The sequence below is a fragment of the Pieris rapae genome, chromosome 10 (assembly GCF_905147795.1).
Source record: "Pieris rapae chromosome 10, ilPieRapa1.1, whole genome shotgun sequence".
NCBI classification, from domain to species: Eukaryota; Metazoa; Arthropoda; class Insecta; order Lepidoptera; family Pieridae; genus Pieris; species Pieris rapae.
The window spans coordinates 8075170-8091918 of record NC_059518.1 but is presented as its reverse complement, the minus strand read 5'-3'; the positions used below and the strand labels follow the sequence as shown (position 1 = coordinate 8091918).

The window sequence follows — 16749 nt, the reverse complement described above, 5'->3', positions numbered from 1 at the left end:
TGTACACCAAATAATAAAACCGCGGCATTTAAACAAATATCGTAAAATTGATGGGAAACAAACACAGAAATAACTGATCAACCTTCAAATAGAAAATTTTGTTATTCACTAAGCAATGGTAAGAGAATTTAATAAATACGACTTAAAAAGTTCATAACTTCAAACCCCTCTATACCCAAACAAGTATTTAACAGCATGCTAATATATGTACGATATAATTTACATAAAGGTTTTTTCGTAGCGCGTAAAAGCTGAATAATGAAGGTGACTTTACAGATTTTTTTAATAAAGTCGAATTTCGCACGTGATATTTAAATCAGCACAGGGTATTATGAAAATATTTTTGTTATAATCCGAATATTGTCAATGCTAAAAAGCCTTTGTACTGGATGGTTTTATTGAATGAGGGTTAGTAGTCAAATTATTATTTGTGTATTCAATTTTAAGGCTTTTAAAGCAGCAATGTTAAGGCAACTAACCTAGCATCATGCTTTTAAATTCCGGCTTATATATATATATATTATATATATATATATATATATATATATATATAGATAACAGGAACAAAATAATTTTATGTAACATAGCTATAACATACCGAAAATATGTCTGTCCGGTACGGTAGGGCGGAATTGACGGATATGAAGGAATTCCATCAAGCTTATTAAAATCAAGTAAAGGCAAATCGTTTCATATGTGGTATATATACCTCTTGCTACTTTCAAAACATATTTCCTCAATTTCCGGCAAAATGTATTTAGGAATTACGAAGCTAAAACCATTAGTTCCCGTACAGAGCTGAAAATCATTCACGACATTAATCCAATAGAAAGGACATTGACGAAGGTACTATCGCCGTCTCTATCACGTCACCATTAGAAGATAGAGAGCACATTTGCTAATTGTATTACGACTAATAAGGGACTGTGACATCTTTACTTAACCCTAAGAAAATTGTCTGGTGTATAGTGTTACAGTAATGGCATACAAATAAAGGTATACACAAAAACATACATTGTTATTGGTTTGTACAACGTGTAAATAGTACAAAATTACACTGAGTAAAAATCGTGAAAGAAATGTCACTTTTTTAGACTCAGAGTAGTATTATCCTTAAATATACCTTTTTGACATGAATAGTTGTAAACAGTTTTTTCAGTGTATTCATTTAAATACTGACAGTTTCAAATGCAAAGAAAACGTTGCTTTATGCGTAAAAAAAATGTTTTTCATTATCTTTTCCGAACGAATTAAAAAAAAATATTGGCGTATTGAAAAAAATTTTTATTTCGTACTGCTGTCACATAAGTTACATATTTGCTTCAAAGTTATGATACACAATCTTATATTTCTTTTTAAAAATGTATCTGTTAAAGTCTAACGGGATGCTGCTAATATGGGCAGTTTATTTTACTTTAACACCTATACCTCAAAATGTACTGCATACATATGCGAGGTCAGAATTAACATTAGCAGCATCGAATTATACAAGTATCATAGTTAGTTTTAAAGCTATGAAACTAGGGTAATTCTCTCTAAGCAAAATCTTTGTATCATCAAAATTTCAAAGTTGCGAAAACTAATCGTGTTAAGTTTGTTTCAGTTTCAGCATTATCTAGTTTCCTACTTAGCAGCTTACTGAGATAATAGAGAAAGGTGTGAATCTTCGTAAGCTGTTTCAAAAGCAATCTTTTTATCCCTATTACTATAGTAGATTTAGTTAAAAGATTGATAAGTTGGAAAATATAAGTATACCTAAAAGGTTTAAAAATCAATTCTTAAATGTTTCTTATTTACATTATATACTTAACTCTTGACCCTTTTAACTAGTAGTGTTAATTACGTGATAATTTTTTACATTTATTTTTTATGTACTTGTATTAATTACAGCAATTAACATCTTTTTTTTATAGAACATGGCAAACGAACAGGAGGCTCACCTGATGTTATGTGATACCGCCGCCCATGGACACTGTTAATGCCAAAGGGCTCGTGAGTGCGTTGCCGGCCTTTTGAGAATTGGTACGCTCTTTTTTTGAAGGACCTTTAGTCGAATTGGTTCGGAAATACTTCAGTGGGCAGCTAGTTCCACAAAGTGGTGGTGCGCGGCAAAAACTTTGGCTATATAAATTATATCTATATATATTTTTTGAATATTAATATCAATAAAAATAATTTATAAAACATGTTTTACACAATAATTTAGTACAACTTTAAACACAGCATGTCACTCGTTAATTATTCATTATTTTAAATACTTAAACAGATCATGTTAATTTTATTCGTTATTCCATGATAATACTTTACAAGTTGAAACAAGAATACTACAAGAAAGTATTCTAAAAAGGTCTCTATGTGCTTTCTAAATGTATTTTTCTAAGATTTAATAACTAGTCTTGTTATTCATAATTATTTTTCATAATTATTACTTGTCTACGGCATCCCTTACATAATTTATAAGTGTGTCATAATGAATAAAAGCAATGAATAAACAAAGGTAGAAAATAAGAACATGAACAGAAGTACATACATGTCTGAAAGGATATTAAATGTATTTATGTAAATAAATAAAATAAATAATGAAAAAAAATAGTTTTTTTTTATCAAAGGCGCTATTAAGCCATCCACAACTATTAAGTAAAACAATATGTTCTTAAAAAGTAAGTTACATGTTACATAAAAATTGATGGTAGCTACAAAATGTATAACGTGGGGAATACAAAATGGGATAAAACCAGGTTAATAAATAATAACGTGAGCTGAAACTAGCTAGGTACATCATGTACCCACTGTAACACTAAATTATTCTTCAGAGTAAAACACAGGTTTGCTTACCTTGTGGAATAATAACATCTAGAATATAACATCCTTAAGATAATACATCGTAAAGATAATTGTGATGGGCTTTGTAAACACTTATCTATTGGTTTTAGAAATATAGAAACTGTAAAGATCGTATTGGTTGGTTATTGACATCTTCAGATTGTTTATTTCATTGTATTTGTATTCGCATAATCATATCAAAGACACAATTATATTTACGTTATAATGGCCAATTCATAGTGTGCGTAAATGTGAGTAAATTTGTGGGCCGTGCAATTATTGCGTACTTAGTATTGTGTCAGTAAAAGAAAAGCTCTCAAAAATAATAGTACATAAACGTATTAAGTTTCTATATATTGATAATGTAATTTCTTTTCAAGCATAGACAATTTGTGGGTAATATGTGTAAAAACCTAAATAATTTCTGTTGTATGTGTGTATATAATCACCAAATAAGAAAATGAAAGCCATATAGTGCTTACGTAATATTTGAAAGGCCTCTTACGCTGTCTCGATTACTCAGCGAGTCTTATAAACTGCAATGCCACAAATATAGTTCTTCATTCCTTCGTGTTCATACCATCGTAATGTTCGCGACATCGAGTAGATAAAGGGGAAATTTTTTTTTTTTTGTTAGGATCGTCAAAACAGCCTGAGCTGAGCTATAAAGACGATTAAAGCCAACAGCGAGATTCCATTTAAAAAAGGACAAATTAATTAGCCTGTTTTGTTAAAGAAGTATTTGTTGAACATTCTTTACATTACCTATTTATATCGATGAAGAATCTAAAGCGTAAATGTTTGGTATTTATTACAAAAAATATAATGGACCTGTAAATTTTTGGAATGGGAAAATATAATTAATTAATAAATTAGTCATAAACAAAAAAGTTTCATACATTTTATTGCAATTAAATTGACGATTGGATACAATGAAAGAAAATGTGTACAAATAACGTTTTAATGTAAGTAATATTCAGTCAGTAAGGGTTTATTCGATACAAGGTAAATACCGGTAACATGATCATACAACCTGTTCATCCGTTTCTAAGTCTATATACATATTTACAAACACTATTGGTCCGTCTATGTTAAAATAATTAGTGAGAGCTTTTTGCGATTTAATTTTAAGATCTCAAAATAATACCCCTCTCATTAAAAACCAATAAATAATAGTTCATTGATAGTTCTTTTAAACCAAAAAATCTATTACATATTCTTATAATGACAGTTATTTAATGGTATTTATTCTTATGATCTATGTATTATGCTATCTGTCACGAACTATTATTAGAATGTCATTAGCTACTAATATGTGAATATTTTCGTAAAAAACCGGGTCCAAGCCGAGAGCACGCGCTCAGGCGGCAGCCTCGACCTGCGACTCGCGAGCTTGGCCTCGCGAGGCAGCCACGTTAGTTTGCCTGGAAATACCGAGGCTAACCTCGCGAGCCAGGCTGTGCCATCGCAATTCCTTGAGCATCGAAAATGGACAGTTGTGTAATTTCTGCTGCAACTTTCATGGTAGCTTATTGAAGGAGGAAGCAATGACGTTTTAAAAAAAGACCAAGACGCTTGTGTATTATAAGCGTCGCAATCAATAAATTACTAAAGGATTTTACATATGATAAAACTGTACGTAATGTTACACGAATGTAAAACCGTCCACATCGAACATACAGCGCACACTGTGGCATCTTTGATCGCGTCCCATTTACCGACAACAATCGGCTCAACCTCAATCGGCATGCTCGACCGAGGTAACATGCGCTCGAACGACCCCGAGGCACGTCCGAGCATTTGGCATGCGAGGCTGCCGCGCGAGCGCGGGCACCCGGTGGACACCCGGTATACACGAACTCCTCTTTGAGCAAATAATAATCTAACTTGACTAGTTTTTTCGACAACAGATTTTCTTATAGGAGTAAATACGAGTAGCTCAGATATGGCTTAGCCGTATCTATATTTACAACATTTTACATTATATGCTATATTACAAAAGTTTACATCGATTACAATATCGTCTTTGCCTGTTTGCCCAGTCCACTACAGATATGGTATCACTAAACACATCACTTTAAAACTTTGTTTTAAACTATATCTCTGTTTCACTGTGTTCAACAGGTATGATATTAAAATTGTTCTGGCACCTTCTATCCAAGAGCTTTAAATGTAACCATCTACGCCCTTGAGAAGGTCCGGCTGGAGTCACACGATCTCATCGTGGTGCACGTCACTGCAACTGCCGGTCCGCTGCAGTCAGGCTCGCTGGCGTCACACTCTCAACTCCTCCATTGTCACATTGGACTTGGCGTTCAGTTGCGTATTCTTCTTTGTCAATGTGTTTGTATTTATCATCTGCATTTGATGCGAGAGAAGTGGCTGGTTTTCTTGCAACTGCCCGCTTGCTAGAGTGTTAATGTTACTTTTACCAATTTTGGGCGGTGGAGGGGCCCGAGGCAAGGTAGCCATCGCTGAAACGTTATTACTGGGAAGGTCAGCAAATTCAGGTGGTGGCAGTTGGTGATGGGAATGTGCATGGTGATGACTTAAAATAGTGGCGGGATCGTTTTTAAGGCTAGTTTGGAATGATAGAGCGCTTTCTAAGTCACCACAAATATTGTTGGGCATTTGACCGTTTTCAACGCGTTTTTTCAGGTGAGAATTTGGATCACCTTGGCCGTTCATTCTAGTTTTGTCTCTTTGGTAGTAAACACCAGCAAATATAAGAACATTTAAAATAAGCAGCGAGCACCCAATAGCTATAGTGACACTAAGAGCGGTTGAATATGCAGCGAAACCATCTTCAGGTGTAGATGTGCTCTGTGCATCAGATTTGTGAACGTCTGATATTGTACTCTGAGTCATTCCGATTATATTGAAATTCATCGGTGCAGTCACATTCAACATTGTTAAGAGGGGGATTTTCGTAGCTGAGTCTGGTAATACGATCTCTGTAGCTTTCTTAAACGGCGGAGTAAAAGTTTTCAAAGTCGGTTGTAAAGAGGAATCTTCAGGTTCGATTTGGTGGTGAGATTGTGGTACGTCCTCGCCTCCAGGGCGATGTAGGTCTGGGATCAAATTCAGCCAAAAGGATAATCTGTAAACAAATAAATAAATTTAAATATTTTTATCATAGAAATGACTCCTAGTTGACGATTAATTATTAATATTTTATAATAAATATATATATATCAGTTATGATTAGGAATTGTGTAGATCACTAGATTAGACTCAAATATTTTATATTTGAAACTATTTTAATATACAAATCATGTAAGAAAGGAGTACCTGTGAGCTCTGTAATGATTTTTTAATTTCAACTTGAGGTCAATATTCAAGTATCTTTTGTGAACTTCTTCGTAAGCTGTCCACTCAAAATTCTTCATTCTCACCCTGTCTTGCCTTCCAGCTCTGATAGGGTCGCTGTCTTGGGCTTCATTTGGGTTTCTAATGATTAAATAAATAAAATTATGATTACTCATATTTTTAAACATATTTATAATTATTAATAAATAAGCTGTTGTAATTTCTGATAATTCATAATTTTGACAGATTTAAATCTCTATACAAATAAAATACTCGTGTTACAATGTTCGTTCTCATACTCCTCCAAAACGGCTGGACTGATTTTTATGGAATTTTCTATGCAAATTCAGTAAGTCAACCCCAATTTTTTTATTATAGTAGATAGTTATTTTTATTGAACTAAAGAAATGTTTCCTAGAAATAATATCTATGGCAAAACGACGATTGCCGGGTCAGCTAGTACTTTTTTTAAATTTAAGCTTCAATAGTATTTTATCGTCGAATTGCATTTATAATAAATCTCATACTAAAGAGCCTTTGATAACGATCATAACTCACCCAGTCTTAGCAAAGTTTCCCCAATACAACATCACAGATTCCGATAAAGCCACTTCGGCTTTTGTATAGTTAGTGGGGAAGTGGGCTAACCCACCTACTAATGGCGCTCCGAAGATATATGGCAGGTCTTCTCCATGGATGCAGCCCTGGCGCTGTTGGGAATTATTCAAGTGAACATTGAATTCTTAACCTATTTTTTAACAAGAGCATTTGTGACCCGCAGTCACTAAGAGTTAAATATTTTCTTTTGATAAAACTTTCTTGCTTTGTCGTGTCGTCGCCTCTTGGCAGCTACCGTCGACAGAGGCGGTCTGTATTGGCGTGATGGCGGCGTTGGAATAGTTAATCATGTAAATTGAACATACATTAAAAAGTATAACTTGGCGTACTACTGGTATTTTCTCTAAATAATGTATATACGTAAACAGTTTATTTTCCACACAACATTTCTTATAATATTAGTAAGTAGTTATAATATGTATTCCGGATTTTTGTTAATATCGTGCATTTCAACTATTCCTTAAAAGTACACTTAATTATAATTATTTTATAAATATTACATTGTATGGTAAATATTAAATATATCACCACATCGTATGTGCTATAATCAGAAGATTTTAAGGGCTTCTAAAAATTGCAGTAATTATTTTAACGATGCCCTGTTAAGTACTTACAGAATTATCTAAAGTAATGAATAAAAAAAACTATTCAAAAGTTCTACTTATAAAATGTCTCATTACTGAAATAAGAACTGATAACTGTCAACGTAGAAATTAATAAAAACTCTAAAGTAGTACATCAAGTAAAATCATTATCTCCGGCGGATCCCCTCTAACGAAATTACCGAGGCGTTTAGCTCGGACAAACCTAATTTACCTGTAATCCAACAAGGTGAGAATTTCAGTAACGATTCGTTTAAATTTAAATATTTATTATTATGTTAATGTTTTTACGGATTGCAAGACTACTTTAAGTATGAGATACATCTCAATGAACATTTATTAATTAACAAATTAATAATGTTCATTGCGTTCCAGTAAATATAAATTTTATTTTTTAATTAGTATTACATTTATAGTTATACAATAATACAATTTTGATAATACATAGTGGCAATTTTGGAATATTATTGAAATATATATAAATAAACTATCTGTTTAATATAATGACATACCGATAACATTGTCATAATATGTGTAACATGGGATACGTCGTTTAATTATTAAATATGCCTTTGGATTGAAGATGTTATACACTACCAAAAAAACCGTCAAATTTCAAGCAAGATTTATTAAATCAAGTTAAAATAAAATGTTATTCGTCTTTACAAATTGATGTTATATCAATATCAGTTAGTGAAGTTATTCTAATAAAATATTCTACAATTTACGTCAAGAAACTTGAGATTGTACAAAGGAGAACATTTTATCATTTCCGTCCCCGGTTCGCTCCAATAAAAACAATTTCTATACCTAATACAACACCTAACAAAGAAACGACGAAATGTAACAGACATCTCAATGTTATATTAAAATGTGACGTTTTCTTTTCATTCTCCCAACATCAAATACTAAGGTACTCGAGAATAATTTCGCTCAAAATATTTCAATCGACTCTTGTATTCATTTAATTGTCTTTTGTATGGAAATATATAATGTATGCTGCGGTAAAATGTAATTTATGTGTTTTTCTGCTTTAAACTTTTTTATTGGATTTATAACATATCAATTATGAACCATAGTTTATATGACGTAGAAGAATGTAATCTAACAATCTCAAGAAAGCCAGTCAGGTTAAGCTTTTTTCCGACCATATTAGAAAATATACAAAAGATGTGATACCAATAATCATTCTTTATATATACGTCAACATTATACTAAGTACAACAAGCTATGGTACTGACAGGTAAATTTTGAGTTAAAGCGTTGGAAATATGAAGCAATTTGAAATAGCTATACTTGTAAATACTTGGAGTACTTTCTAATTGTTTTATCACCTTTAAAATTGGCAAAATATTTAAAAATGGCGTCAAGGCAGAAAGCAAATAAAATCGTCAATATTTCAGTGAACAGATTCTTGTGGAATGGATTTTAGCCAAGAAGCAGTAATGTAGAATGCATCTTTGCCAATTGGAAGTTGGAACGACGCCCTGAGGTAGTCGCTAAGTGAAAATCGATTTTTCAAAATATCCACCATATCTTTGGATGTTGGAAAAATCTTTTCATCGTTTCTTCTTTAAAGTCTCTAAACTTTTATTCAGAATTTTATTTCTGTTCTTTATTTGTGCTAAGCTTTTATTAACGTAAGTTGTGATTGTATCTTCCAAAGTCTTACCTCTATAACGGAAATAATGTTATAAAGTCAGAAACAAGACTTTATTTTTTTAGATCATATAACACTATAAAATCATATAGAAGAATAATAATGGGAATAATATTAGGTCATAAAAAATATTAAATCCAAAATACTTAAAGTAATGTACCGGTAACGGCTACGGAATCTCTAGTTTCCGTCTGACTTACAATGAGGTAATTTAGCGCACTTCATTGACTCTACCATCAAACGACCTAACTTCACTTATATTATTAATAATAACCAACTTCACTTGGTCTTCGATTTTGAAGGATATCCAACACAGAGTAGGTCTGGCTTAACCGGTAAAGTTTAATTACTTGCTATGAAATGAAGACGCTTGAACTCAGCAGTCAAATTGGTGGGCATCAGTAGCTCTATAACTTTGTTGTTCTTCCAAACTTCCGGTTCCAATTAAGAGAAATTTAAAACGGGGATGTACGTGGAATAAAACTATAGAGCGGCAAGGAAGTTTTTAATCGTTTAACTTTTGTAGCCCAGTTTGTGTTAGCGTTTCAAGATAATTTAATAATTACTAATAGAATTAGACTGGAAAATGGCACACAGTAGAAGAGATGGGAGGTTGAATTAGAATAATGATTGCAGGCCAGGAGGGCAGAATAATATAAGGGTCTGGGAGGCCTTTATCGGTATCAGTCCGTTTGGATTGTGATATAATAAAATTTGATCTATACATAAAATAAAATTTACGTATTAATTTTATAATATATAACTTTTATATTTGTCATCGAAAAACACTTAGAAACGTATCTGGCCAAAATTCTATATACAGTTTTAACCTTCCCGTAGTTAATAGAAAATTGTATTAAAAAAGTAATTAGCTACAATTAATGTGCAGTTCTAGTCATTTGTGTTGGAAATAAGGCCGATAGTACGCCAGCATTGTTATAAATGCTCGAGTCCTAAGGAGAAGATTAAACTCGAATTAAAACTAGCATTAAGGAATTACGGTGGTTATTATTCCATAAACTGTGCGCATTTTGTAAAGGATAGGCATTGGTGAAACAATAGAAGGTACTGCTAAATGCTCATTTTAAACGTCACTAAAGTACACGTAGCAGAATCTTAGGTCAAACTTTAAATTTACAGGGCCCCCGCTAACATCTATCAGGGGCCCTAAAAGGTTTAATTGCATCACTGAATAAAGGAAAATTGCTGCTAATTGTTTAATTTTTAAGCTGAAAGTTCTGAAATACCCCGTCCTTGAGTAACTTTTGTAATTTAATTAATAGACACTTTACTCCATTTTTAGTTACGTCTAAATTGAATAATTTTCGTACTGGCGCTGCAACCCTTGGTCTTTTATTTTTGTTGTTAATCAGCCTCCTGTGCCTGGTTATCGTTGTAACCGTTGATTTTGTGTTCAGTACGATGTTTTCGGTTTGAGTTCGATCGCTTGACCCCACGGTTCAAAGGCGTTAAAATTTTGTAAAATAATCTTAATTTTCTTTAAGCAAATTAATAGAAAAATATTTGTGGATAAAATTATGAACAAAATATTTGCTTAATGTACAATATAAATATCTCTGGTCTCTATATTCCATATTCAAATCGTAATAACCACGAGACGTTTTAATATCAAAGAGAAGGCTATTACGTCTTTTATTAATACAGCTGTTTTTAATAAAGATATATGCATATATATTATTCGGGCCTAATATATCTGGGCCATTCATATGTATAAGAATTAAATACGCTCTAAGGAATCAAGTTCTATATACATGTATAAAATTTGAAATTCAAACTCCAGTAACATGAATGGAATAAAGAAACGGTGTCAGCTGATGTTTTATGAATAGCATAATTGCTTTTGTATGTTCTATTTTTATGTCAGAGTGGAGTTCTACTTCGAAAAAGAGAATTAATTAAACAGAATAAAACACGAGTAATTCGGAAAATGTTTTTCTAAATATTAAATTTAGGAATATTAAAGTTGCGGTGATCACGTATTTATATCTCTATAAGAGAAGTTATTAAGTATTTTTACGAACTCGTTGGCTGCTTTGGTGATAACTATTAATTGTATTAGATAATTACAATAAATAAATCAGTAGTGCTACAACCTTGTAGGTCTACGCAACAATCTATGATTGTTGTATCTGTTTCATGATCAATGTCAATATAATAAACAAGTAGGTGATCAGCTATCTGAGCCTGCCACACAACCTCAACTTTTTGGGTCTTTGACAAGCGGGTTTCCTGACGATGTTTTCCTTCACCGTTCGCACATAGAATGAAACGCCATTGGTGCACAGCCGGGGATCAAACCTACGACCTTAGGGATGAAGGTTGCACACTGAAATCAGTAGGCACTACTCGTATTTTATAATAAGGTCTTACAATAAATCCGCCAATATATTTAGAAAAAGGCTTAGCATCGCCTTACAAAGGGTCAATAAATTTGACTTAAAAATGTCTTCCTTATCCCCCATCTCTGGCTGTATGTATTGTGGGAAATGTACTTTATATAGATTAAATATATAGATTAAAACAAAAATGGCGGTAATTCATCCAACCACCTCTTAATATGCCGTTAATTTCTAAATTCGTGAAGTTTAAGCATTATTATTTTGTCATTATTTTTTATACACATGTGTCGACAATTATATTTTTTTTAAATAATAATGATAATCACCTGTGGATAATCTCCATTCTTTGTTTGATAGTCGAAGACATAGAGGTACGAGTTTCTTCTTAGCGCAGAATGAGTGTCCGCTGTTAGTACAATTGGAGCGACAACTTGGGCATCACTTAATGCTTCCAGTGTTTCGTCTCTGTTGAAAAATGTAATATTAAATCCTGTTAACTATAGTAGTTAGGTTAGGATAGATAATGACCAACTTAATTCGTATAACAACATATACATATACTAGCGGATCCGACAGACGTTGTCCTGTCTACACGTCTTTAATTTCAAAATTTCAATTTTTAATAAGCCATTTTGATGAAAATTATTATTCAAATGTTATGACAATATCTAACGATCCAGCACATGGTCACACACGATATAACACAATGATAACAAAACTTTTTTTAAATTTCGGGACAGACTAAAATTAAAATTCGAATATTATTTAAAATTTGACACTGCGATGGTAGCGCCGTCTGTCGGATCCAATGTAAAACATTCCAAAATCAACAACAACTAAAAAATTGAAAATTAATTAAAAAAACATTGTCCAGCGGACAAAAATTGTGAATCTAAACCATTCCCAGATCCCCTTGAACACACACAAAAAATTTCGTCTAAATCGGTCCAGTCGTTTAGGAGGAGTTCAGTCACATACACACGCACACAAGAAATATATATATTAAGATTATTAATTAACACAAAATAAGTAAGTCTACACTTTTAACTGTTCTGTTTCTCAATACATAGAATAAAGTCATTCAAGTGGTATAGTTTTTATGAATAATGGAGTAAATTATTAATTATAATTTTTTTTATTGCAATTATTTTTAAAGTCTTCAAGTTTGATTAATTATCACGTCACCTTTATTGAGTTGGTAAAACATATATAAAAGTAATTGATTATTTTATATAAATTATGTAAGAACTGAATCCAGTTTGGAACTGAGTCCAGAATGGAGAATCCATTGGAAATTTAGAAGAAATATAATAGAAATATTACAAAATACAATAATAGCATATTAACTTACCTAATATTAACTGGATGCTGAACTGGTTTTTCCCAATCCGTATATTCGTTGATGATCGTAGCCAATATCTCGGAGAGATGATAAGTGTAGGTATTTCTTACGAACGCTTTAAGAATTTTTGATCTCCTATCCGCCTCTATTCCGAATAGGATATCATCACCGCTGAATGCAAAATAAGCCTCAGCCTTAGTCACTCCCAGCATAAGGTCATATCTGAAAATTGGGCTTCGATTTTTAAATTGAATTATTACTCCACGTACTACTTTTAGTTATGAACAAAAGGTATATTTTCTCTTCCGCTTAATAAATTAGATTATTTAGTTTCAGGCTCGGTGGAACAAAACGTATTTCCGGCTGGATTCATGAATTATCAACTAAATATACGCAGACACATTCGTGCTATATTGGAAGGTTGTGGGTATTTAAAACAAAACATTCAAGATAGTTTGAATTAGAATAACTTGTGGATAAAGGATGGGGTCCTTTAGCATGTCAAATACCCCCGGTCGAACTAATGCCAGGCCCGAAGGCCCTTCTGGGTGTTATTCGCGTGATTTGAAATCTGTACGTACTTTCTGTACTGATGATAGTTGCAGTTACTTAATAGATACATCCACTTAATAGATCAATTCATTGGCCGCAAAACTTATTTTACCTAATGTTTAACATGCAATGTTTTACGGGTTTTTTATTTTAAACAGATTTCGATGCAGTAATACTGAAATACAGTATAATTGAAATAATTAAATAAAAATGGGCAAATTAGACAAAAGCAACGGAAGTGTTCATCTACTATAACATGAAACAAAAGAACACACAACTCTATAGTACGAAACAAATATATAGTATGAAAGTGATACAATATGGATAGGTTATGCTTGTACAGTAAAGATTTAAAGGAAGATAGAGAAGGTGAGCTGAGTGGTAAGGGACGGAAAGGGAATTCCATAGCCTCACTGCGGAGACCCTTAAGGATTCGCGAAGAAAGGAGGAGTTATGATACATGGATTCAAGGATATAGTTTCCATAAGAGTATATGCTACATGGTGCTCTTTTAAATTCTAAATAATTTTTGAAGTAAGAAGGAGTTTTAGTATTGAACAGGATTGAAAATAAAAGTTCGTTCGTGGACGTGAGCACTATTTCGCTGACGAATAGAAATAGTAAGATTACATAACTTACTTGGTTAGCTGATTGACAGCACTCTCCCTCATAAGCACAGCATTGATGATGTTGACAGCAGTTGCAGGTTTTCCATGAAGCGCTCTGGACATTTGCCATTCAAAACCTGATTCTGGATTTCCCATCATGTCACCTGTATCTTTGAAAAAAAAATTACATATTGATCGAGTATCTAGATTCTATGGTTTTGCTTTTTCTCTTTATCTAGACCATGATTGACATTATTGTATATTGCTTAGAAATAAAATTACCAAGCGTACTGATTTAATAAATACAAGTGCAGGGATGTAATGTATTAATTAAATTGCCGATATAAGCCGGCCATCGGCGCTAATTAAGTGCCAGTTCCAACAATTATGACATCACCCAATTATAACGTTTTCCAACTTCGATGTAGTTCTTTTTAAGTAGCGCTGATTTCATATACTTAATTATTTACGAAAATTTGATATTGAAGTTGAATTTGCGAAATGCGTGGTCAACCTGCTGGAAACGAAATTTTCCTATTAAAACAATAATAAAAATATAAATGTGAATATAAATTACTATCAGAATGTCTTACAAATCTTACGAATTAAAAAATATAGTATTTACAATTTTCTTAAGTTACACTGCCACAGAAACCTAACTATTAAGATTTGTTTCGATTTTCTTTTTAATAATTTATAATTTACTTTTAATGTTACTTTTTTTAATTCATTTTTCAACCTAAAAAATGATTTATTATGCAGTCTGATATATAATACAGTCAAAATCATATATAAATAACGACATCGAAGGATCATATTTGGTCGTAAAAACCGATAGTCGTAACAGCCGATGACGTTGTCATTAACTTTAATAAAATAGAATTCAGCCAGGACCTTTGATTTTGGCCAATATAACCGGTATGTTATTCTAAACGATGTTGTCGTAAACAGTTTTGACCGTATTAATATAACCTTTTAATTCCAAAACTCAGTCACTTGATATATTTGAACTTTAATATATTTTTACTCCGATATCTCGGAGTTCGATATGCCACTTGGCAAAGGCCTTCTCTAACCCTTTCTCTGTTTTTTTGTAGCGATGTATTTATGTTATCTTTTTTTGTTAGAGGGCGGAGATCTGATCTTCCCGCGGCGACCAGCCGTGGTGGGAAGACTGTATTGTCAAAATTTATATATTACCTAATTTATATAGAGTCCCAGAAAACAAAAAGTAAGTTAAATCAAAAGAAATGTGTAACAAAGCACTGAATTGAAATAAAAGCAAACTTTTCTTTAAATTATTAAATAAAATTAATCTTTTAAAACCCTAGAGATATTAAAACACAAACTAACAAAGTAACAAATTTAATCTTAAGCCACTACAAATTCGCTGTATAATTAGAAATGGAATTTATTTATAACGCTACAACGAGCCAAAACGCGATTATTTAATTAAAAATTCCATCAGTAAATTTTAGCTACTTTGAAATGAGTTAATTTACGATGTGGTTTTTGGTCACGATTTGGATTACGAACCTTTATTTAAACCCAATTTAATATTAGTCTTACTACTCCAGTAGTCATCTACGGAAGTAAATTTGTTTCCTTACGTAGAAATTTAATCAAGAATTTAAAGAAAAACGATTTGACAGTTCTAGTACATATATGTAGTTAAGTTCAAAGATACTTTATTTATCAAAGGATTACATAAGAAAATTTAAGGTAGATTAGTTGTGTACATCATTTTATTAAATTAACTATATACAGTAAAAATATTAGTTACGCTGATATTAGTAAAACATATTAAACTTCATGTAAAATTAATTGGCTTAAGTAACGAAACAAAAATAAGAATATTAAGATATATTTTACAAAAGTACAGATAAGAATTGACTTTTACAATAAACGTCGAAGACTATTATAGGATGTAAACATATACGTCATTTTAGCTGATTTCGTTAATAAATGTTCTTTTGATTTTACTAATGAAGTGAAATTCTGTATTTCACATAAATGGATCTCGTTGACAAAACACTTAACATATCAATAATAATTCTCATGAGAGATTTATTTATAAATGTGAACTTACCAGATTTGTTCCCAAAAACATATCTGGACTATCTATGAGTATTTATGAGTATTTATATGAGTAGGTCCTTTGTGAAAAATATTTGGGAAAAATATTACGACGAAATAATCATAACAAACTGAAAAGTAAGTAAGTGTCTTTGATATGAAAAAAAAACTAAGAATCAAAGGAATCCTCGAACGTTCTAAGAACAACATGAGATGAGAAAAGTTCTGACGCAATTTAATATTGTTTGGGGCTGTCAACTGAAGAATTTGCGGACAATTGGTAAATATACAACTATCAACCCCAGACATAGCATTCGAGCGAGAAATGAGAGCACATAGTTGAATAGTTATTTAAGGAACGTCTGCAAATGTTGAGATGACAGCTTTTTAGTTGCGGAGTTGTTTAAGTTCGAAGGAATTGATTGCGGTCGCTACATTGTACTAAGTTTATTGAAATGATTACAAATTACACATTATTATGAAATTCTAGAATGTAAATGATTAATATTTAGATGTTTTTTAACAAAACCTATATATACAATTGAGTAAAATCACAAATTACACTTTCTTATACACCTAAAGATATATGTATGAATCATAAAATCTTAAAAAAAAAAGTTTGACATAACCAATTCATACGTTGCACATGTTTTTACTATACTTATTATCCCTTGTATAATCTTATATATAAAATTCTCGTGTCGCGGTGTTTGTGGTTAAACTTCTCCGAAACGGCTTTCCTGATTCTCAAGAAATTTTATATGCATATTGGGTAGGTCTGAGAATCGGACCGGAATGT

The 16749-nt window shown here is 31.9% G+C and overlaps 1 protein-coding gene across 1 annotated transcript in view; it reads right to left on the bottom strand.

Annotated features, from left to right (window-relative positions):
* Positions 1-4493: 4493 nt before the first annotated feature.
* The window catches only part of LOC110994006 (neuroligin-4, X-linked), a 68431-nt gene continuing 56175 nt past the window's right edge, over positions 4494-16749 (bottom strand). The window contains exons 7-12 of the mRNA XM_022260473.2: positions 13906-14044; positions 12724-12936; positions 11699-11837; positions 6691-6842; positions 6115-6273; positions 4494-5923 (exon numbers count right to left, since the gene is read on the bottom strand). Coding sequence (XP_022116165.1) covers positions 5098-5923; positions 6115-6273; positions 6691-6842; positions 11699-11837; positions 12724-12936; positions 13906-14044 — 1628 coding nt within the window. The 3' untranslated portion in view covers positions 4494-5097. The remainder of the gene's footprint in view (positions 5924-6114; positions 6274-6690; positions 6843-11698; positions 11838-12723; positions 12937-13905; positions 14045-16749) is intronic.